This window comes from Eptatretus burgeri, chromosome 6 (genome assembly GCF_056783735.1).
Source record: "Eptatretus burgeri isolate ZD-2024b chromosome 6, Ebu_testis_v1, whole genome shotgun sequence".
In the NCBI taxonomy this organism is placed as follows: domain Eukaryota; kingdom Metazoa; phylum Chordata; class Myxini; order Myxiniformes; family Myxinidae; genus Eptatretus; species Eptatretus burgeri.
The window spans coordinates 41,451,335-41,476,320 of record NC_140966.1 but is presented as its reverse complement, the minus strand read 5'-3'; the positions used below and the strand labels follow the sequence as shown (position 1 = coordinate 41,476,320).

The following is a 24,986-nucleotide window of genomic DNA, read 5'->3' as shown; positions in this document are numbered from 1 at the left end:
AGCACATACCTCCACCAGGCTGAACAGTTTACGTTTTGTATCCCATTGTTAGGCTGGATCTGGACTTGAACCAAAATCTAATCAGTTTGTTCTTGTCACCTACCCAACTCATCCATCAAGTTTTGCAATAATCCATCCACAACGTTTTGAGATATCTGACTATATATATCGTTTATGGGCCCAATCTCTCAATGGTGAAGAATCTCTTAAAAATTCGAGGTTCCGGATGCATATCTTCACCAAAATCTAATCAATTCGTTCTTGTCAAACACCCAACCTGTCCACCAAGTTTTGAAAAAGTTTTTTTTAATATAAGGTGGAAGGCTCATAATTGGAGCTGACACACACACACACACACACACACACACACACACGCACACGAGACAAACACTTAACACAGCCACTAATCTTGGGGGAAGTACCATCACTTTCCGGGATACTCTGGGTACCAGTGAGGTCACAACTTTTATCACCACACTCAGTGAGGCATTTCCTTAAGAAAAATTCCCTCTTCCCCATGGATGCCAACCTATGGGGATTGTCCATGTTCTATCCTTTCAAATGCTGAACATCAAGCAAGGAAGCAGCACATGCCAATTTTTTAAGTCTTTGGTATGACTCTGTCAGGGTGTGCACCGCCGACCTCCCAGACTCGGAGTGGACCCTCGAACCATTACACCACCGAATCTGTAATCCACAGAGGTTGAAAGTATAATTAAGCCCCCTGCCAATCTGAACCAAATAAATTGTGCAGCTTCCTGTTACGGAAAAGTAAACTGTAATTGCAAACAAAAATATATTTTAAAAATGCATTGCTGCCTATGGATAGAATTGCTTTTCTGAAGTTAAAGAATCATGGATCACATTGGCATGAGAGGCATTCATTTTTTGTGTACAAAATTGTGGCGGGCTGACACCCTCTCTCCTCCCTCCACGAGCTCTTTCTGCCAGATGCTCTTCCCTTCCCTTGCTCCCATCTCCCTTGTTATTGAGTTTTCCAGTTGGCTGGGCTTGCAATTTCACCAATTTTTTCTGAACATGATATACATTTGAATCTATTAATATTTCATAAGCAGTTTTTTTTTTTTTAAAGTGGTGTCTTTTTCTCTCTCTCTCATGCTCATAGTGGTCACTCATTTGAAGTTTAATTGGAATTGTATCGTTTTTAATTTATCTTAACATCAGAGTTTTCTTTCTAAGATTTTCTTCGAGCACCAATCTTGAATTCATCTCTTTTACATCCAGGGTAATGAAGCCATGGCACAGATCCAGCTTTAAGCTGAACGCCAGTTCCATACAAATGCAGGCTCTTAATGCTTAGCGCAAGCTTTAGCTACAGAAAAAAAAGGGAAAGTCAATCTGAAGATCTAAAGCACCACATGGATTTAGATTTCGTGACGTAATATGGCTTACAGTATTGCAGCTGGCATCTCCTAATTTGCAAGTTAATAAAGTGGATCACACACCCTTCCCACTCCTATTCTCTCATACAGCCCAGTTTTCTCACAGCCACCTATATTTTGGCCTTGTTCACAGTCGGCCTGCCATGCAGCCAGAGGGGGCAGGCAGCAGTAGGAGGAGGAGGGAAAGACATGGCTGAGTGCCAGAGAATATCTACTTTACATATGGCTATTCCACATCTCTGCACAGACCTCATTAAAATTTCTAATTGGCATAAATTACATTCATTGAAAGCGGTCCCTTTTCTATAAGAACACTGATGAGTTGAGGTATTCTTGCATGTTTTTTTCAGTCATGTAAATGGCAGAAGAGCAATTCCATGTCGGCGGTCTGCACTTCATACCTCTCTTGCCTTGTAGCACAGCAGCCACAGTCTGACACCTAATTAGAATCCTTGGGTTTTTAATTACAACCCGCGTTCTTCAAACAGCATGCACGGCATGCCGGTTATTTTTGTTTGCTCATGTAATGTGGTCATTTGGGAAACAAAGATGGGAAGTAATTTAATAAAATGTATACATACATGAGCTATGTGCAGAAATAATTTTTCTATGATATGATGAAAAATATTATTTTTTAAATAAGGATTTATTTTTGAATTGGATGATGCAATTGTTATCAGCTTATTGTTATAATCAGGAAACAGTAAAACATTGTGCGAGGTGTTGGAAGTCAGAAAATAGAGGGTGTTTCAAAAAATGTGAACTATTTTAACGTTTTATTGTTTAAAATTATAAAAGTTAGCAAATTCAGTGATGCATTGATGGAAAGCATACACCATACCATTTTCAAATCACTCATTATACTGCTTGTAACTGACATTTTCAATGTGTGCTCCGCATCTGTTCAAGCAGGCTTTGATCCTGACTCTAAAATTCTCCACAACTCTCCTGCAAGTGGCTGGAGTGGTAACCTGATGGTAGTCGTCCACCTCCTGCTTCAGGACAGCCAGGGTTCGAGGTTTGTTGGCGTAAACTTGAGCTTTGGCAGCACCCAAAAAGAAAAGAAAAAAAATCAAATCCGGATTCAAATCCTGGCTGTGGGGCGTCCACTCACGCAATATGCCCAGGCTGATGACACGATTTCCAAACAGCTGGTGGAGCAAGTCGATGGTTTCACTTTCAGTGTGCAGTGGGACACCATCCTGCATGAACCATGCAAGTCTGAGTTGGTTTGGAGACAGTCGTTGAGCGAGATCAGCATGGAATCAGCATAAGACTTCGCGGTACCGCTCGCTGCTGACTGTCACCATCTTACCAATGGCTTCCTCGAACCAAGAGGTCCCAGCATATCCCATCTGGCATTCAATCCACAGAATAAAGTGGACATGGGGCCCTTGAGAGACATCTCAGACACCTCCTCAGGAGGCTCAGCAATCAGCACCCCAGAAGATGTTGTTGTGATTGTTGATAGCCCCATTCAAAAGGAAGTGTGCTTCATCACTGAACCACAAGCACTTGATCCAATTTGGATACTTTTCCATTTGGTCCCTGAACTAATCACACATTGTTACTCAGCTTGCCATGTCATTCACAGTGAGTTCATGCCTTGCAGATATGATGTAGGAGTAGAGCATGAATTCAGAAGTGGAATGCACCACACAGATGAGGCTGAGATCGCCACTTCTCGGGAAAGCTGACGGTGGGATTTCTTAGGACTTTAGATAGCAGAATCTCTCACAAGATCAATGTTCCCTTGGTCCTTGGTAACACTTGGTGGGCGGCTACTGTTGCCTTTATTTTGATTTTTCACACTTACATGTGCTTGGAAGTGTTGCACAAACAGCTGAATGCTCCCATTGAAAGGTCCATTATGGGTGTGAACATTGTAATACTGACGGTACCTGCACGAAGGATTTTGTCTCAAACCACAAAGTCACAATTTTCACTTTTCGCTCCACTGTGAACACCAGAGTTGACGTAGGGTCCTAATGACTACTAGTTAGAAATGGCATACCACCCCCACCATAACCTGCAAGAGAGAAGGGTATAGCATTAGAAATGACAGAATATCAGGCTGCTCAAATAGTCCACTTTTTTTTAACCACCTCGGTGGTTACAAGGGCACTTCAAAATTGTCTTCGACCTTCGTTTTTATACCCAGAATTAAGCTCGTTTTTATACCACAAAAATGATACCTTATTTTTCAAGATATTCTTCAGCTTTGTTCACAATGCCATCAAAGTGGAAGCTATTGTATGCCTTCAGTGTATACTTTAGAAATTGTACAGAGCCATTGCTGAAAATCATTCTTAATCGGTTTTCACTGTTAAGCTGATGATATCCAGACCTAATGACTTGTCCATTGAACCTGATGATGTGCTCTCTTCTCAAACTACAAATTCTCTCAATATTCAAAGATGAATGTCCATCAGCATTTTCTAACTCAACAGTGCCAAGAGTGACTTGCTGTTTCTTGGGCTCTTATCCATCCTTTAAAAAATCCTCAGTCCCAGTAGAGAGTGAAATGACCACCTGACCTTGGCTTCTATTGTTTAAAATGTAGATTTCACGAGGAACCCAACTCCTTCCTACATCCTGTACGTTGCTAAAATGTGCGAATGTAGTTTCTTCCATCCGCACAATATTCACTCATGCTTAAATCAGAGGACAACTGAAACTCTGTTTCATGCTCTTATAAATGTCACACTTGGATGAGTGCAACCCAATGTTATCAGGCTTCCTTGCTTGTTCTCTTAAGCCATTCCAACTCATTTGAATATGACTGCTAAACTCCTAGTTCAGGCTCATAAATTTAATCACATCACTCCAATTCTCAAAGCACTTCACTGGCTCTCTGTACAACAATAGATATATCTTATAATTATGCTAATAACCTTTAAATACAAGCATAAAATGCTTCCAGGCTACATTTCTGACCTAATCACACAGCTTACATTCTGCATTTACGTTGAGGTCAAATATCTGGTAGTTTCTCAAATCTTCTGGTCGTCTGTCGCATGAAAAAGAAGACATGGCAAAAAAAAGCATTCTTCATTATTCTGTCATGCCCCTCGGTTGCTAGCTGCCTTTTAAAATTCATACAACCGAAACAAATGGTTTTAAAATCTCTCCGAAAAATAGTCTGAAGGTGCTCTTCACTACGAAAGTCCATGACAGACAATTACAGTATTACGATACTCGACAGACAGTTGTCTGGGAATTTCCACAGGCTTTATGTTTTTGTTCATCACAAGTATTGCTGCCCTCTTCTGTTATTTCATTTGCCACCATCTTGATTTTTAGCACATATGTTGAATCTGAAAATAAACCATTGTGGATATTTGCAACCAACCTAATTCTTCATGAGATGTCACCTTAATAAAAACAAATTCCCTGAATAATTATAAATATACATAGGCTACATTACCTTACCTGTATACAGGACAAAAGTCCTTCAGGACATGCCTGTTAACCAGGACTTCAGGACAAAAGTCAAAATTTTTAACCACCCTCGTGTAATATTTGCTTTATAAAAGATCAGCAGTTGATATATCGATTGCACTGGGGGAAAGGAGAGGGTCAAGAACAACATACTCTTGTTTGACGATATCACAGGGTCTTTTATTACAATCCTGAAATTACAGATGGGACTGCCAGTTTAGGGGGCCATCTAAAATCGACACATGTTAAAATAGCACACCTTTTGACGAATTCCTAATTTTGGACAACTCAGAAAAGAGCACGATATGAACCATGGTGTACAGAGAAACAAAATGACAGGTATTCTAAATATATATATATATATATATATATATATATATATATATATATATATATATATATATATATATATATATATATCCCTGTGTCGTAAGAGGCGACCAGGGTTGTGTCAGGAAGGGCATCCAGCGTAAAACATGTGCCAAATCTATATGCAGATCATAACGGATGATCCGCTGTGGCGACCCCTAACGGGAGCAGCCGAAAGAAGAAGAAGATATATAAATATATATATATATATATTTTTTTTTTACAGCAAAGCAATAACAATGTCAACGGAGTCAACTGGTGTTGTTGCTCGATGTTAATCTACCTGTAAAAAGAGCAGAGTTTCTCCACCCATCACCCTTTCTTCCAAAGAGTTTCTGCTGTCATACAATAATACAAATGGTGCAATTGGAAATGTAATAACCCATTCACTTGGTTAGAAAACTAAGAATCCGTTGACTTGGAACAAAAGTTTGAACCTTTAATCACAAACTTATCTGTTTTAAAAGTCTTTTTCCAAGTTTGAAAAAGAAGAAGCACTAAAAAATTTATAATTTTCTTCATACAGCGGTTTGAATGGAAACATTTATCATCCTACAAATGCAAGAACCCTTTAGAAGGACATGGAAGAAGCACACAAAATGGTATATATATATATATATATATATATATATATATATATATATATATATATATATATATATATATATATATATATATATATATATATATATATATATATATATATAGTAGTGTTTGTCAAAGCAATAGAAAAATATATAAAAGTAAACAGAAGGGAGCACACAGACAACAACTACAACCACAACAACAACAACAACAACTATGTGTTATAAAAGACCCTTTTTTGCACGTTTTACTTCATTGTACATTCTCAGACACTCACAGATCGACATGCAATATGTTTGTGAGGTACAGCATGCAGTTTTAAAAAAAATTAAACACGTCAGAAAAGCGACAGGAGGCGTATGCCTTGTCATAATGAATTCCACCTTGGTTTGCCATATTGTATACATACTAGCAGAGTACCCACCCTACAGGCGGTCGTTTCAAGCATGCAACACGTTCTTCTGACGCATACCTTTATTTGGGTGGTATATGGGCAACTGACAGCTCTGTGTCGGTTAACAAAACAAAAACCCATGAAGTTATGTGCATGATGCAAAAACATACCTACTGCTTAAAATTCAAAACACCTCACTGCACTGGAAAACGTGGGGACAGGAATACTGTACTGTTAATAATGGAGACTTGTAATACCCTCCCCCACCTAGAGGTGGTGCTACACGATACACAATTGCATGGAGAATTTGCATCGCCTCCCTCCCACCCCCCCCACCCCCCAACCACCGCTTTCCTCCCAAGACCATCAGAAAAGATGAAAACACGCCAATACATTATTTGTGGTCGGGCTGATCCTATGTAGCAAGTCTAGATGGAATCAGCCCAGAACTGTAGAAGGAGTAGCGCGACAAACATACAAACTACACACACAAACACCGGTCCGTGAATTATAGCAAGGATGATTATATTATTGGAATTGACTGATCTGAAAAACAACAATATCTTGGATTTTTCCACATAAATGACATAACTGTTTTTCTTTTTTCATGGGGTTATGTCTGAAGGAAACGGAATGTTGAAGCAGAAGTTGTAATTGAACTACAGGACAGCCAGTCTAAAATAGTTGTTCTTTTGTTTTTTTTAAGGTGTACCATGCAGTGGACAATTTTCGCTTGGAAGTGGAGCGAGGATCGAGACAAGTGGCAAGGTATGGCAGAAGAGGCCCTGGTCGGGAACTTGGCTTTCGTCACCCTGGCTCATCTGTCAATGGCTTAGATGAGACTGATGGATCACGGGGTCGGTCTGATGTGGGCCTGAGTAGGAGCCGCAGTGAGAATGCATCTGTTCGTGCACTCAACCCATCAGGCAGCAGTGAGCTGGAAATGATGGCTCCACGAAGACCCATGGGCAAAGAGAGCATGGTGACCTTCAGCAACACACTTCCCAGGGTTGGAGCACCAGCCATGGCTCTAGAGCCCAGTGACCCTTCATTGTTTGCAGCAGGAAGAACCACATGTAGAGAACTTTGGAAAACCAGGGTGGATTCACAGGATGGGGAGATGTCAAGAGAAGCCACAGGCGAGGGAACACAAATGGGAGTATACCTCAACATTCAGAGTGATGCAGAGTCTACATCAGCATCTGAGAGTACAACTGGACCAAGTGGAGCCACTTGTGTGATCTTTCCTGCTCAAGAAGAGCAGGGCCAGGCCAGTTCTGCTGCCAAAAGTAGCTCAGCCCGGACAAAGTGGCTTCTCGTAGCAGAAAGAAGCAAATGTGGGGGCACACAGATGAATGCTCCACGTTTAATGCAGGTCATTTCACTTTCAAAGCAGCAAGGTCTTCTTTCAACGAGAGGAAAGGCAGTGGGAGATGATGGAGCGTCATCTATGGACACAGAGGAAGCTGAAAGAATGGCTTCATCAGCTGAGGATTCTCCATCGAGCTTAAAACCTGCAACAGAGTCAGTTGGAATTTCTCCACAAGCAATAGAAGGTGGCTCTCCATGTTACAAGGGTTTCTCAGATATCACCATAAGGTCATTAACAACATCCGAGGTTGATGGCCCAAGAACTGGAGTGGAAGAAGGGATGGAGATGAGTAGAACTGGTGGTGATGGTGTTGTGAGTTCCTGGAAGTGGCGTCCGACACCCCACGAGGGTCCAGGAACAGCAATAGGTGCAGAGCCGGAAGGACTTCCATTTTATCAATCAGGACCAGCAGCAACACAACTTCCAGGAGTGGTCGATCCTTCGACCACGATTTCCCCATGCGATGTAATGCTGCGGCGCAAAACGCCAAGCATTTTGATTCCCGAGAGACCTATCAGTCCAGACCTGGCCAGAAGCGTCTTCTATAAAGGCGTTGCTGGCAGGGGATATCGAGAATGACGAAGGAGCAGGTATGCCGAATGAGAATACCACGAATTAGCAACTTATCATCCTTCACACTTCAAAGTTCTGTGATGCTGTGCAAAGGGCTGTGTGCAGTCTACCCTATGGAATTACTTCTCCAAAATGATCTTTCTGTTGCCACAATGGCTGAGTTCCTGCGATCTGGAAGAGATTGATCTGAGGCAAGGAAAAATTTTCCAAAAGCGTGGTCCATTGTACTAAAGGGGGAGGTGGGGGGGAAACTGTGAGAGCTCGTGAGTGTTTTTGTTTGTGGTTGCAGAAACATGTTGCCCTCAACAAAGCCGACCGTTATCTTCAAGTTCACCATTTTCGTAAAATGTTTCAGGGCTTAGCCCAAGAAGACCATCTAAGTTGTTATAATTACCTTACAGTCTAAAGATTAAAACCCCAGCCTGTGTGAGGAAAATATTTTCCCTTTATTTAGATGACGATCAAATGATTTCAATGATATGTGGAACCAATGTGTGGTTCAAGTTGGGCGAGCAGGGGAAATAGGGTGATGTTAGCAATATTCTCTTTGTTAACAATTATTCAAAACATTCCTGAAATGCTCTTGTAATTGTAAAGCATATAAAAGATGCGATACTTAGGGGAGCACGTACATTTCCAAGCAAATACTTTTCAAAAGGGAGTATGTAACTTTGGTTGAATGATGTTCACATTTTGCAGAATAATAGGTTATATATATATATATATATATATATATATATATATATATATATATATATATATATATATATATATATATATATATATATATATATATATATATATATATATATATATATATATATATATATATATATTTCCCATCTTACATCACTTTGCTGTGCATTTTTTATTTTATCAGAGCCATTCTTAAAGAAATAACAAAACATATCAACAACACTCAACTTTGTTTCATGAACATACCTGTAAAATTCTGCAGACAATAACACTTGCATTCCGATGCCAATGCTTTTAACCAATTGTGAAATGTGAAAAAGAAACCGCTGTTTTTAAAAGGTTATCAAGTAATATATTGAAATGCTTGTTTGCAGAAACTTCCGAACAATCAAATCGTTTTTGTTACTTAAAGGCTACGTTCCCGTGTGCTTTCCACAGAAACCCTGCTGTTGTGATCTCATTGGTAAAACTAAGCAAAAGTCAAGAATAAATGTAGGTCATTCATGAATGTGCTGCCAGGTTTGATGGACATGCTTAATATTTGTACATGATCCCAAAAACATGCATGTAAAGGTGCACCGTTTGGGCTGATAAAAACGAGACGGGATTCGAACAACATTTTACTTCAGTCTGAAGCTTGGAACAAACATTGAGGCTACATTGTAATCCTTTTGAATGAAGCTCGTGGTTCCAAATCATCACTGTCTGAAGTGTGGCCCCCTATGTACAAATATCATTATTTCTGACAATGGTCTCAATTTTATAAATGACCTCAGTTCTTGAAATGTTTTTGCCAACAGTTCCTTAGTTAGGCAGGGGTGGACAAAATGCGTTCAACTACTCTTACTCCTACTTTTCATGACCACAATTATTCCCTCCTTCTCACGGGGTTGGTCGGGGAATGTTTTTGGACCAAGTCTATCACGAACTGACTGGCCAGACATGGCATTCCACTGATGACAGCAAGAATTTGGAATTTTTCCAGTGTGCCAGTGATAACTCGCCTAATCTTGGCTAAAGAAACAGTGGCATCTTTAATATCCACCAATGATCAGTGCTGTTCACTTTAATGACCGGTGCTGTTCGCCTCCGCCTTAACATCCTTCCGAGGGACGGCACACACATTGACACATCGTCCTGCATGCAAAACACCAGGATGATACTTTATAGCTAGGTTTGTATTGAAAACCTGGCTTGACAGCTCGAAGAAGAGTGCACATTCCTTTAGAGTTTCGTCTATCCTGCCAGCCCAAGAGAACAAATGAACATTGTCAGTGTAATAGTAACAGAAAACATGTAATATTCTGTATTTCATTGCTGTTTTTGCCAGTGGGTTGACCAGAGAATGCAATGCTATCTATTGTGTCCAATTACATCTCATAAAGAAATTGCAACCTCCTTCCATTAAACTGGATTGACCAATAATAACAGAGGACCCCTCAAATGACAAAAAAAAAAAAACAGGACGATGTGCAAGAAAAGCCACTTATTGTTGGAGAGAAATGTTTGGCTCATGAAATCATTAAAATTTTTAAAACATCAGAAGTTATTCGCAAGTTTCGTTTGAAACAATATCATGGCAGCCGTGTTTTGTTTACAGTGATTCACACTTTCCAAACATGCATCTTACATAATTTGAGTGAATAATTCTGTGCAAGGTTTGGTCTCTAAAGATGAGAAATAGGTAAACGTTTTTCTGGTAAAAGTTGTATTTTTCATGTTTTTATTGTGATTGGTGCCATCATGAGGTGTATGTTAAGAGAATGTTTTGTTAAGATATATATATATTTCTTTCAGTCCCACCTGGATATTTGAAATATACTTGTGCAGCTTGGCAATGATTATTCGATAACCATAAAAAAGTCAGCATTGGAGGTGCTCATTGCCCAAGGTGCAGGTGCTGAAAGCCCCTCAGAAATTCTCATTTAATTATCACAAGAACTCAGCACGATGGATTAAAGCACTATTGTGTGCATCTTTATTTACATGTCATTGTGGTGGCTTTGTAGAACTGTCATTTTAATGGGATTTCCATATTTTGATTGGTACATCCTTTTAATGCCAGCTCCAGCACTTGGAATTCCTCTTTGATGGATATGAAGTTTGAAATACTTTGATTATAAGATTACGGTTGTACATATGTTGGTGGAAATAGCCGTTTGTATGCATAGTGGTGGATCTTTTGGTGATTTTTCGTCGAATTTTATGCGGTTTCTTGTGGTTTTTTTTGCAGTCACATCCTCTGGGTGTTCTCCGTGTTCTAGAGCATGTTTGGTAATGGGCTCATTGATTGTGTTACATAACTGTTGCAGGTATTTGTGAAATCATGAGTAAAAAGCTGCCAATAAAAATTGATGGTTTGTGGCCCTTTTCAATTCACTGTGTTACTGTGCATATAACATTCCACCCTTCACAGGGGTTGTATGCCCACCTGGAATGTAGTTCTGCGGAGCTTTTGGGATGGCACGTCGTCTGTCCGTCCGCCCATCTGTTCACAAATGCTTGCAACTTCTTCTCTGAAACTACACACACGATTTTGATGAAACTTTACCACAAGCTTCATCACCCTGTATGTACCAAAGTTTGTTCACACCAATAAAAAAAATCAGGGTCTAAGGGGGTCTACGGTGAGGGGGGAGGGGGATTGCCCCCAAAATATGTATTTGCTTTCTTAGAAACTACACACACAATTTCGATGAAACTTTACCACAACCCTCATCACCCGTGATGTACGAAAGTTTGTTCATGACATTAAAAAAAAAAAAAAATCAGGGTCTAAGGGGATTTACAGGGGGGGGTTGCCCCCCAAAATAGGTATTTGCAGTAACATTGGTTCTCTGGTACATTATGCTGATTCCATCCCACGTTGACTTCTGCTTCAGTATCAGTATTCTACCAGGTAAGCACCCAGGCGTATTGATTGCCCCTATTTGTTTGTTTTTTTTTGACCTGATTCTTACTCACAAAAGGCAGATTCACGTATATATCGATAAAATGTTGGGAGAAGTGCTATTTTATAATTATTGGTAACCAAAACAATAATCACAAGTTAACTGGTTTAATGCATCTGCTGAAAATGAAGATGATGGCAAATTAGAAAACAAATATGGAGGGACAGAATTTTTTTTATAACATTTCTTGTTCAAGAAAAACATCAAGACCGTTGGAATTTACAGAGAACTGCCTTCACAGTTTGTTGATTGTCTGTCAATGACATTTGTATTACAGCGTACCTTGGGGTTAAGGAGTTTTTGATTTAATGAGCCTGTTAATAATGATGTCCTGCATAACCGAAGTAGATATCCCAAAGAGTACAATGGAGTTATGTAAAAGCTTCTTGTCTGATGAAACAAATGTGTCATTGGTTATCTCCATGTCCAGGTTTCAGAAGGAGGTGTGTGTGTGTGTGTGTGTGTGTGTGTGTGTGTGTGTGTGTGTGTGTGTGTGTGTGTGTGTGTGTGTGTGTGTGTGTGTGTGTGTGTGTGTGTGTGTGTGTGTGTAATAAGTTTGAGAATACCTTAAAGTAATGCAAATATCATTTTTGCAAAAAACATACAAGCTTAGTTGTTGTGTTGAGGTCAGATTTGAACCACACTCGAACTACGAGATATTAATTTTGACATATCGTATGCTTACATACGGAATGTCAGAATTTACAGGTACCGGTCAATTGAACATGAAGTATGGCACAGCACTTCATGTTTACTTGACCGGTACCTGTAAAAATTAATGTACATATTGACATCACCAAAGATGCTTCTGAATCTAGGGTTAATGATGGGTCAAAAGTGGGAAATGTAGGAGATCATAGCAAGAGGAGCGAATCCGTGAATATCATTAGCAGAGAAGAAGATTGACTTAATGAGATCTAAATTATTCACCATGAATTAACCCACAGGGATTCTGTCAAGGACCACGTTCTTATGGTGTTGTTTTCTTCTCCACCATCCATATGTTGGCTTGACAATGGTACTTGTTGATCTGTGTGTTTTGAAGCACAGACACGCTAGATGTTGAAATTGTGGTGGTCTGTGTTGAGCATACAAAGCAGAAAGCTGTAGAGAATGGAGTGTGAGTGTCATGCTGAGGTCTCACTTCCATCATCCCTGCTCTCCTCTTTCACAACCCCACACCCCTTATTCATTTTTAATTTTTTTCATTCTCCCCTACAATCTTCACATACACAGACTTTTTATCTGTTTCTTAAATAGGTCTTCATTCTTGCGTTTCCTTTTACGAACCATTTCATATTTTTCTTATCATCTCTGTATTTTCTATCTTTAATTCCATCAACACTCTGTCTCATTTCTTAAGTCCATATGCATATATATATATATATATATATATATATATATATATATATATATATATATATATATATATATATATATATATATATATATACACATGCACCCTTCTGTTCGTGCATTTATCCATCTCATCATCTTGTGCTGTTTGCCATTCTTTTCTTCCCCCCCTCACTGTCACACCCTTGGGACTCGAGCTTTGCCGAGGTGATCGTTGCCAAGGTAACTGGGATTGGGTCATCACCCCTCTACCCTTCCACGGCTACAGAGGAGGTTATTATTGGGTTAGATGGCAAGGTTATTGTCGAGTTAGCTGCTACCAAGGGCTACTGGAGTTTACATTTAAAGTGACTACATCATCTTTACCTGTGCAAAGCACGTCACTTGGAAAAACAACATTAAAAAAAACAACAAATATCTGCTGTACATTGTATTGTGTACAACAGAGTATTTATTATGTCGTAGCATGTCACGCTCACCAAGTTTACATGAAATATTTCCTTGTAACTGGGGTTCCACAGTAATGCAAGATGGCAATCTTTGTTCATTCATGGCCAGGGGAAAAACACATTTTCTCGCATCAGTTTTGTGTTCCCTTTTTTGTCTTTTTTAAACAAAGATGTGGGTATCACTTTCACTCTATTCAATCATAATTTATCATAAACGCTTTATTATGTTGCATGTAATCAATATTCCTTACATCTGTTATGATTAATTAATTGGACCAATTAACACCAACCCAGTAATCAATTTTAGATTAAAAATTCATCACACCCAAATTAACCCAACATATCAGGAACCTGGCTCCGAAAAACACATGAACGGAGGAAAAGATGCAGAGGACAAATGAAGAAAAATGAGAAAATGTAGAGAAATATAACACAACAGGGGAGCATTGAAACTTTGATCGGTGACATTTAACATATCTTGGTTCCCCCTTTTCTTTTGAGGTTTTGCTCATTGAAGTTTCTCAGGAATTAAAGATGTTGCAAACACATTTTTCACTTTTTCCCTTGTAAACTGTAAAAATTATAGCAATGTGAGTAATGAGTAGAAGTCCCACAATATAGACATGTATAATAGTGTAACGGTTCACCAGTCTGACCCGGTTGCCCAGGTTCGAATCAGGTGAGTCGCTGAGTGACCACGTCAGTCCCCCACCACAGAGATTTCCTGTCAGATCCCGCGCCCAATGTTGCATTACCATACGGATTGAAATGTCTGTGCTGAGCGAGTGGCTCGCCGACGGCAATCATGAGACAGATCTTACCTTTTGGCAAGAGTACCAATGATCCACATGATTGCTGGGAAATGTAGCGGTACAAAACCATGGTCAATCTCTGTCTCAATCAGATTCCCCCAGAACCACCAGATGAAACTGTCGCAAGCAAGCAGGCAGGATGAGCCAAAGACCAAGTCAGGTTCAACAAGTGTGTTGTGTGGTGTAAAAGGCACGTATGTATTGACGGTAATCACAAATCTCAATAATTAACTCTGACCAACATTCACCCCGTGGAATAGTCCAAACAACGATCGGGAACCTGAATTATCCTATGCCTTAGACCTTCAGACACACATGACAGAGGACATAGGGAGCCACAGGACAAGCAGAGTTGCTTGGCCAAACTCAGTAGTTTTGTTTCAGGTGTCTGCTTGAGTCTGTCCAACTGCCTGGATGGAAGGAGGGAGGGTATCAATCAGCACAGTGGGCATGGCGCTAGCATAGCGAGGCATGGCAGGTCGGGATGAGGTGTAAACGCTCTACCCCTTTATCACCTCGGGCCCACCCATCAACGGTGACGTGCCGTGCCTCTCCCATCTCACTCACCATTGGTTGTTGGTCCAGTCCAGGGTCTAGGTGAGCCTTGTTTGACCCTTACCTAGCCAAATTGATGCTGAGTCAAGACCAGGATAATGAAGGTAGCTTTTCCCAGCCAAACTAAGGGCTGGATATCTAGCCAAACACTAAAAGGAGTAATTATGACAGAAAATGGAGGAATGGAACATGAGGTGAAGGCTCACAGGAATAAGGAGCCTGGTGTTGGCTTAGTGGTGAGGGTGGTGGCTTGGGATTCTAGGATCCTGAGTTCAAGTTCCGTTGGCTGCTGAATTAATACACCATGAGGTTGACTCAGCCTGTCATCCTTCCGAGGTTGGCAAAATGAGTGCCAGTGTACTGGTAAGGGGGACACTGCATCAGCGGCATAGCCGCGTCCCAACTAATGATGCAACCAGCAGCCAGAGGCTGCACTAGAGAGCGAGAGAGAGAGAGAGAGAGAGAGAGAGAGAGAGAGAGAGAGAGAGAGAGAGAGAGAGAGAGAGAGAGAGAGAGAGAGAGAGAGAGAGAGAGAGAGAGAGAGAGAGAGAGAGAGAGAGAGAGAAAGAGAGAGAGAAGGGATTTTAGACACACACAATGGGTTACATGTGCCGTTTTAGCTGAACAAATTAGCGACGCATATCTAAAATGATATTTAATTACTTGATATTTACTCTGAACACTCAATATGGGAATAACTATGCTATATTAAGCACTAGCATATACACCTGTCATTTCGTTGATGGGAATACTAAAGGGGGGAGGGAGAAACAGGAGAGGAGGGAGGAGGGGACGAGGAGGGAGGAGGGGCGAGGAGGGGGGGTGGTCGAGAAGGTGTGGGGGAAGGGAAAACAGTGTGCGGTGAGAGGAAGGGAAAGCAGACATGCGGTGGAGCGTTAATTACTGCCCGGACGTGTCCAAAGACAAACACTGCCCGGAAGCATCCAGAGACAAACACTGCACAGAAGAGTCCAGAGACAAACTCCCGCCTGGACATAAACACGGCTCGGACACGTCTGGAGACAAACCCTGCCCAGAAACGTCCAGAGACGTCCACCAACCTGCCTCCCTCCACTGCCCTCTCACCTCCATCTCTTCACTCCACCTCCTCAAATCCTCAACTGCCATCTTCCTTGTCTCTTGTCCCCCCTCTCTCCCAGCACCACAGAGCCTTTTCTCCTCCTCATTCGGCCCCCTCCCCTCGCTATTCTGCAATACCCCACACTCCTTCAGCAACCCTCCTTACCTCCCCCCCCTCGTCCCTCGTCCTACCCTCCCCCGCCCCCTCCACCTCCTGCACCCAAAGCCTCCTCCCCTACCTCTTCATTAAAAGTGTGGACCTCAAATATCCGGGGCCTTCGCTCAAACCTTTCAGATCTTTCCATGCAGGTTGCCACTGACAAACCAGACATTATCTGCCTAACAGAAACTTTCCTCTCCCAAGACGTGTCTGACTCCCATGTATCTCTCCCTGGTTACTCCCTCTTACGGTATGACAGACATGAGCCTCGTCCTGGTGGAGGTGTTGCTCTCTTCATCAAAGACTCTATTCCTCACTCTCCCTGCACTGCTCTCACTCCCCCACACCCCCAGGAATACCTCTGGCTTCGGCTTCCCCTCCACTCCCACCTCATGTTTATATGTGTACTGTACCGTCCACCGAACAGTGATGACTCCATCTACACCTCACTCTCCGAAAACATGGACCATCTTCTATCTTCTCATCCAAACTCTCTCTTCCTCTTATGTGGCGACTTCAATTGTCATCACGCCAGTTGGCTAGGTGTGGGTACCTCTCTCACCTGCCATGGGACATCAGCAAAAGCTTTCTGTGACTCATTGGGACTGACTCAATCGGTCAACTTCCCGACCCGGATCTCAACCAATGGTACTCCATCTCTTCTGGATCTGATTTTGACAAATTTCCCTGACAATATCTGCTGCTCTTCCTTCGCTCCAATTGGTTCTTCTGACCACGTCCTTGTTAAAGTGGACATCTCTCTGGCTGTTATCAGAGAACCACCTCACCGCCGTCGAGTCTGGCATTTCACTCAAGCCGACTGGCAGGGTCTCCGAGCAGCCATCAAACTTACAGACTGGTCTCCTATCACTACTTTCTCAAACATCAACTCATCCTGGGAATTCTTTCAAAGAAACTTGCTCTCCCTCATGCACAGATTTATCCCCTCTCGTGTTCAGTTGTCTTACCCTTCCTCCCGCCCTTGGTTTACTGAAGCTTGTGGCGAGGCAGTTGTCCTGAAACAACTTGCCTTTGCCTCATGGAAAGCAAACCCAACTGAGGGCAATCTCAGTTCTTTCCACAAAGCTCGGAACAAGTGTGTAGCTACCCTCAGGAGAGCCAGAAAACAACATCTTTCTCATCTCAAGTCTGAACTCTCAAACCTCTCTCCCTCCTCAAAATCCTGGTGGCGTTTAATCAAAGCTGTTTCTGGTGTATGTTCCCCCTCCATCCCCTCCCTTACCTCAAATGGCCGCACTGCTGATTCCACACGTGATAAAGCTGAATGTCTAAACTCGGTGTTTGCAGCTAAATCTTGTGTCCCAAACCCATCACTATCTCTACCCACTTTACCCAGTCGCACCCAACTGTCCCTGGACTCTGTATCCTTTTCTCCTGACAAGGTGGAGAGCTTGCTTTCAAACCTCGAGTCAGATTCTGCAACCGGTCCAGACGGCATCAGCCCACGTGTCCTCAAAGCCTGCTCTTCTGCTCTTGCTCACCCTCTCTCTGTTCTATTCACCCTCTCATTTTCCCAAGGTCATCTGCCATCTGCTTGGAAATCTGCTAACATCACTGCCCTGCATAAAAAAGGTGCAAAAACAGATCCCTGTAACTATAGACCAATCAGCCTTCTCCCAATCATCAGCAAGGTTATGGAATCCATCATCGCTTCAGATATGAAATCCTTCCTCTTCTCCAATGGCTTGATTTCCAATCATCAATTTGGTTTCAGACCAGGTCACTCTACCCTAGATATGCTGCTACTGCTCTCCCATCAATGGATGGAGGTCCTCAATGCCAGACAGGAAATCCGAGCCGTATCCCTGGACATATCACGTGCTTTTGACACAGTCTGGCACCCTGCCCTACTCACCAAACTCTCTTCCCATGGTATTCAAGGCCATCTCCACTCATGGCTCGCAGACTTCCTCTCCTGTCGCAGTCAACGTGTGGCCCTAAATGGAGTTCTTTCATCCCCTCTTCCTGTGCAGGCTGGAGTTCCTCAAGGTAGCGTTCTGGGCCCTGTTCTTTTTCTGGTTTTCATCAATGATCTCTCGGACTCTCTGGAAAATCCTCTATTTCTCTTTGCCGATGACTCCACCCTCTGCCGTACCATCTGTCATCCCTCAGACCGGCAAGCAGCAGCTTCTTCGCTCACTGCAGATCTGGATAAAATCACAAACTGGTCCAACACGTGGAACATGTCTTTCAATCCAGACAAATCTCACACTCTCACTATGTCTCTTCGAAAGGACCGTTTAGAAAACCCCCATCCACTTTCTCAACAATCCTCTGGAAGAAGTCTTTTCTTTCAAGCTTCTGGGTCTCACTATCTGCCATGACCTTTCCTGGGAAAGTCACATTTCCAACCTTGCCTCAAAAGCCAGTCGCCGACTGGGAATCCTCCGTCGTGCAAAGTCCTTCCTCGGCCCTCTTGAGCTCCTGACCACTTACAAAGCTTTTGTCCGTAGCCTGATGGAGTACTGCTCTCCCCTCTGGGCTGGTGCTCCTGCCTCCCACCTTTCTCGACTTCACGCTGTCGAAACCAGGGCTTTTAAGATCATTGGCATCTCCCGCAATGAAGCTGAGTCTTTGGGCCTCTCACTCAATCACCGCAGGTTGGTCGGTGGTCTTTCTGTCTTCTACCGACTCCTCTCCAGCCTTGCCCCCCTGCTCTCTCTGCGATTTGTCCCCACCACATTTCCACAGGGCGCTCAAGGTCCGCCAACAACCCCCTTCTGGTAAAACTACCAAAATCACGAATCACTGCTCATCTTCACTCTTTCATTCCTCTTTTTTCCCGCCTTTGGAATAAACTTCCTCACTCTATTCTTTCCCATTCTTCCCTCCAGGCTTTCAAAACAGCTGTTCACCACCACCTCTTATCTTCCCCCATCCAAATCCTCGATCTTTTCTACCCCCGATAATCCACCCAAGCCCACTTCCTTCAATTCTCCTGCTTTCCTTCCTGAAAGTCCCTTTAATGTCCATCTTCCCCTCGCCATGTTCCCCGTCCCATCCCCATCCCTCTCCCTTCCACATTTCACCTGTGTCTGTTCCCCAATGTTTTGTCCCTTCCACTCCCGCCCCTCTTGTCTCATGCCTCATTGCTGTGAGTTGTGTGTTAGCTCTCATACGAGCCTCGACCAAGGTATACAAAAAAAAAAAAAAAAAAAAAAAAAAAAAAAAGAGACAAACACCGTCCAGAAATAACCACCGTCCTGGACATGTCCTGAGACAGAAACAGAGAGAGGGAGAGAGGGGGAGGGGGAGGAAGGAGGAGTGAGAGGGGTGTGGGAGGAGGGTGCTGCACTGTATTGGGAGGAGGCAGAGCAAGGATGGGAGAGAGACAGAGAGGGGGGAGGGGAGAGTGAGAGGGGTGTGGGAGGAGTATGCTGCACTGTATTGACCCTATGCACTAAGCGAGTGACGTCACAGCGGAAGGTGAGGCTCCGCCATATTGAGTGGCAAAAAATCATGGCTACCATGCACGTGTCGCGCGAACTTCTGGGCTATTTCCATGGATTAGATTATATTTCTAAGAAGAGGTACTGCGAAAAACTGAAGCTGTGCGGTCTTAGTGAAGATCCTTATATTATTTCAAAGGATAAATGGACAACAGAAAGGAAATTTTAGCCTCAAATCGTTTTCCCTGACATCTATATTTACGTTGTTGAAACGCCGAGTCTTTACACTCAAGCCAGCCTGAAAGCCTCCAAGAGTATGGACGCTTACTCATATTATGTCGCTGGGTTTGTTAAGCAAAGGTTGGCCTGTTTTCTTTGATTTCACGATTATTGTATTCGTTGTTGCTTGTTTTGTTCAGCAACCAGCATCACTTTTTTAACCTGACTGCTGTTAGAAAGGCAATCGAGCCTATCTCATTATGTCAATAAAACAATTAAGGATATAATGGGATATAATGCATATTAACGATACAAATCAGACAATATTTTGTAACCACCAACTATTTAATACCAACTACTGAAATAACGTATCAGAAATTAGTTACATACCGGAGACAAAATGAAGGCCACACAACCAATCATGTTCACCAGGCCGCCATTTTTCTCTTTCCAGAACCGATATCCAAAGATGTCGTCGGTCTACTTTGGCGGGAAAGCAGTAAAACTGCACTCCGGAGCCTTTTGTACATCGCTGAGTACATCCTGGGGCACAACAACTCTTACCCATTTGCAGAAAAAAAAATCGCTTGCTTGGAAATAGCGGTGTAGTTGAAGTGGAGCCCAATCGGTTGTTATGGACGCGGTAATACTTTCTTGCCACTCGACATGGCGGATCTGCCACAGTCACGTGACCAGTGACGTCATCTGAATAAGGCCTATTGGGAGGAGGCAGAGCAAGGATGTGAGAGAGGGAGAGAGGGAGAGAGATATATATGGGAGTAGGGGAGTGAGCAGAGAGAACATGTTATGCTTTATGAACAAAACACAAACACACACACACACACACACACACACACACACACACACACACACACACACACACACACACACACACACACACACACACACACACACACACACACACACACACACACACACACACACGATATCGGCAACAACCCAAAAACCATGAGTATGTTGCATTTATAGAGACGTTTCAGAGATATGTTGAAAAAACATTATTCTTTATAAACAGCTGCATGTGACGAGTAAAAAAAGAAAATTTGGCTCGATAATTGAGAAAACACATTAATATGACAAACACCTCGGAAATCGGGTGTAATTTCACAACAACTTATTTCAGGGTGATGGAGCATGAACTACTCGCTCAGGGTGAAAGAGCACGAATCACTCACTCATGGTGATGGAGCACGAACCACCAGCAATCAGGGCGACGGAGCATGAATCACTCACTCAGGGTGATGGAGCATGAAGCACACGCTCAGGGCGATGGAGCATGAACAACTCGCTGAGGCTGATGAAGCACGAACCACACGCTCAGGGCAATGGAGCACGAACCACATGCTCAAGGCGATGGAGCACGAACCACACGCTCAGGGTGATGGAGCATGAACCACTCGCTCAGGGTGATGGAGCACGAACCACTCGCTCAGGGTGATGGAGCACGAACCACTCGCTCAGGGCGATGGAGCACAAACAACTCGCTCAGGGCGATGGAGCATGAACCACACGCTCAGGGCGATGGAGCATGAACCACACGCTCAGGGCGATGGAGCATGAACAACTCACTCAGGGCGATGGAGCATGAACCACACGCTCAGGGCGATGGTGCACAAACAACTCGCTCAGGGTGATGGAGCATGAACCACACGCTCAGGGCGATGGAGCATGAACCACACGCTCACTGATGGAGCACGAACCACTCACTCAGGGTGATGGAGCACGAACCACACGCTCAGGGCGACGGAGCACAAACAACTCGCTCAGGGTGATAGAGCACGAACCACTCGCTCAGGGTGATGGAGTACGAACCACACGCTCAGGGTGATGGAACACGAACCACACGCTCAGGGCGAAGGAGCATGAACCACTCACTCAGGGAGACGGGGCATGGACCACTCACTCAGGGTGATGGAGCATGAACCACTTGCTCAAGGCGATGGAGCATGAACCACTCGCTCCTGGTGGTGGAGCATGAACCACTTGCTCAAGGCGATGGAGCATGAACCACTCGCTCCTGGTGGTGGAGCACGAACCACTCGCTCAGGGCGATGGAGCATGAACCACACGCTCAGGGCGATGGAGCACAAACAACTCGCTCAAGGTGATAGAGCACGAACCACTCACTTAGGCGATGGAGCATGAACCACTCGCTCAGGGTGATGGAGCACGAACCACATGCTCAGGGTGATGGAACACGAACCACACGCTCAGGGCGAAGGAGCATGAACCACTCACTCAGGGTGATGGGGCATGGACCACTCACTCAGGGTGACAAAGCATGGACCACTCGCTCAGGGTGACGGAGCATGAACCACTTGCTCAAGGCGATGGAGCATGAACCACTCGCTCCTGGTGGTGGAGCACGAACCACTCGCTCAGGGCGATGGAGCATGAACCACACGCTCAGGGCGATGGAGCACGAACCACACGCTCAGGGCGATGGAGCACGAACCACTCGCTCAGGGCGACGGAGTACAAACAACTCGCTCAGGGTGATAGAGCACGAACCACTCACTCAGGCGATGGAGAATGAACCACTCGCTCAGGGTGATGGAGCACGAACCACATGCTCAGGGTGATGGAACACGAACCACACGCTCAGGGCGAAGGAGCATGAACCACTCACTCAGGGTGACGGGGCACGGACCACTCACTCAGCGTGACAAAGCATGGACCACTCGCTCAGGGTGACGGAGCATGAACCACTTGCTCAAGGCGATGGAGCACGAACCACTCGCTCAGTGTTATGGAGCATGAACCACTCGCTCAGGGTGATGGAGCATGAACCACTCGCTCAGGGTGATGGAGCATGAACCACTCGCTCAGGGTGACTGAGCTCGAACCACTCGCTCAGGGTGACGGAGCTCGAACCACTCGCTCAAGGTAACGGAGCACGAACCACTCCCTCTAAATGACGAGGTGGGCAAAAGCGTCCGCAGTGAGTGAATGATTCACTCAGAAGGATGAAGCGCAGTATCGCTATCGACTGTAAAGGGCTCGGAAAGTCGCTTAAGCACTCATGCAAGCACTCCATTTAAATGATTGATAAGAAATGATTGGCCAGGCTGTCACTGCATATCATATAGGACCATTTAACTTTAAAGCCTGTCTTCAGCACGCATGCAGCAGTTAATTAAATAAAATGAATTTGTTCAAATGACTTCCTCCACAAAAGAGTTGCTACTTTTTTTAATGTTGAAGGCTCCAGTCACGAACTAAATAGTCCCCATCGAGGCCAGGCCTTAAATACAGAGAAATAAAAGAGAGAATATAAAGTGAGGAGTGAAAATGAATGAGTAAGAAAAGTATCTGATGTTTGTTTGCAAGAAAGAGATATTAGAGCTCACCCAGTAGCTTTAGTTTGAGTGAGACAGAAAGTAAAACCAGCAATCCTGATATGGAGAGTGTAAGATGATTCCGGGCACCACTTTAATGCTCCTAATTCAGAACCGTAGTACTACCCTGAGCAGTTGCTGTCTACTACCTAAAAAACGGTCTAACCGGATGGGTGCTTTTTTTGGAGACACCATCTCCTTACTGGATGGCCATTGGCTCCCTCAAGGAGCTATTCCGCTCTTTCGCAGGTATTGCTTTTAGTCCTGCAGGGTGTCACAGTCACCCTCCCTACTGGCGAGCCAGTGAGGGCAGTCAGCTTTTGTTGCCAACTACCTGACCATGCAGCAGGTAGCACTGGGTTACAAATTTTTTGTTCACTCAATATAATTCTCTTAATAGTAGAAAAATGTTATAGCTTTGGAAATTTCACATTTTCTCGTGTATCTATTGAGGAGGGAACATAGCCTTGTTGCCCATGATATAAACATTGCAGATAATCCGACATCTTGCCTGCTGGTCTGTGCATGCGTCACGTGGTACATCAGTCTGGGGTCCGCACAAACGTTATTACTTTCTTTCTTTAAACGACCGTTTTTCACCAGATTTGTTTTGATTCCCTGAAGAGCACCTCACTAAAGGCCCAGTCACACCTTGACATTTTAATCAGCAATGGCAACATATCAAAATGTATGTAAAATGCTGGCTTACACTGAACTTTTGATGTTTTTTTTAAAGATTCGGACGTATTCATAACGAGTTGGTCGTATGCATAACATATTAGTGACGGACACAAAACGTTTCATTGTCTTATAGATAACTTATACCAACGAATGCTTAGCCTGTTGTTGGTGTTCACAACCTATGCCCAACGATAGTCCAACTTATGCATAGCGCGCTGCACGTATCGCTGACAATCACGTGGCGTAGCCTATTAAAATGCTGCCGCACAACGATTCAAATCATAACTGCTGGAGAAATGGAAGTGTCAACATCACAGTCACACCTTGGCGATCTTGCCAGCGTATGCCGACCTCTGAAAAATTTGTCTAAAACGCTGGCGCACATCGAATGGGTAATGGTATACGTGAATAGAACGCTAAAGTACACTATCATATGTCGTAGTAAGTGGAGTATGTCTTGTACTTTTAAACGTGTTAAACATTTTACGACGTACTTGCCGTATGCCTCACACGTTCCGCATGCGATGGGAATAAGTTGTACGCACGATATGCGATCGTTGGCACACGTGGACAAAAGTTACTTGTAAGTTACTCATAAGTCGAAGCGCGTCAATGTAATGGTTAGCATCAGTGTTCCAGACTCCTTTGTTTTTATTTATTTTTTTTCTTCGGTATGACGGTGATGTTGACACTTCGATTTCTAGTGCGGTTATAATACAATATAATTAATACGCTGATGCTCAACGATTTAAATCATAACCGCACTAGAAATCGGTGTCAACATGACCGTCATACTGAAGAAAGAAAAAAATAAAAAACCAGGGAGTCTGGAACACTGACGCTAACCATTGCATTGACGTGTTTCGACTTATGAGTACCTTACAAGTAACGTGTGTCGACGTGTGTCAACGATCGCGTAACGTGCCTACAACACGTTACTCATAGGTTAGAAATAAGTTTCGGGTACATTAAACATTACCTCAACGTGTTTTGACTTATGATTAACTTACAATTAACGTGTGTCGACGTGTGTCAACGATCGCATAACGTGCCTACAACTTATGGCCAGCGTAGCGGAACTTGTGAGTCATACGATGGCATAAGTCGTAAAATTTCAAGCA

General features: G+C 43.4%; 2 protein-coding genes across 11 annotated transcripts in view; one reads left to right on the top strand and one right to left on the bottom strand.

The window, feature by feature from the left end:
• The window catches only part of PLPPR4 (phospholipid phosphatase related 4), a 122,956-nt gene extending 114,092 nt beyond the window's left edge, over nt 1-8,864 (top strand). For both annotated transcript variants that reach the window (XM_085884693.1, XM_085884692.1), the window contains one exon: nt 6,899-8,864. In XM_085884693.1, coding sequence (XP_085740819.1) covers nt 6,899-8,143 — 1,245 coding nt within the window. In that variant the 3' untranslated portion in view covers nt 8,144-8,864. The remainder of the gene's footprint in view (nt 1-6,898) is intronic.
• LOC147024621 (uncharacterized) overlaps nt 1-24,986 on the bottom strand; it is a 69,285-nt gene that overhangs the window by 43,156 nt on the left and 1,143 nt on the right. For 2 of the 9 annotated variants that reach the window (XR_015059102.1, XR_015059107.1), the window contains exons 2-5: nt 20,216-20,541; nt 14,411-14,518; nt 12,715-12,814; nt 11,265-11,355 (exon numbers count right to left, since the gene is read on the bottom strand). Coding sequence is in view for 2 of the 9 variants with exons in the window: in XM_085884694.1 (XP_085740820.1) it covers nt 3,389-3,432; nt 4,358-4,413; nt 11,265-11,355; nt 20,216-20,541 (517 nt within the window). In the remaining 7 variants the exon portion in view is untranslated. Of the gene's footprint in view, nt 1-2,088; nt 3,433-4,357; nt 4,414-11,264; nt 11,356-12,714; nt 12,815-14,410; nt 14,519-20,215; nt 20,542-24,986 lie in introns of those variants that run through there. The other 7 variants (XR_015059105.1, XR_015059104.1, XM_085884695.1 and 4 more) reach the window with 7 other exon arrangements.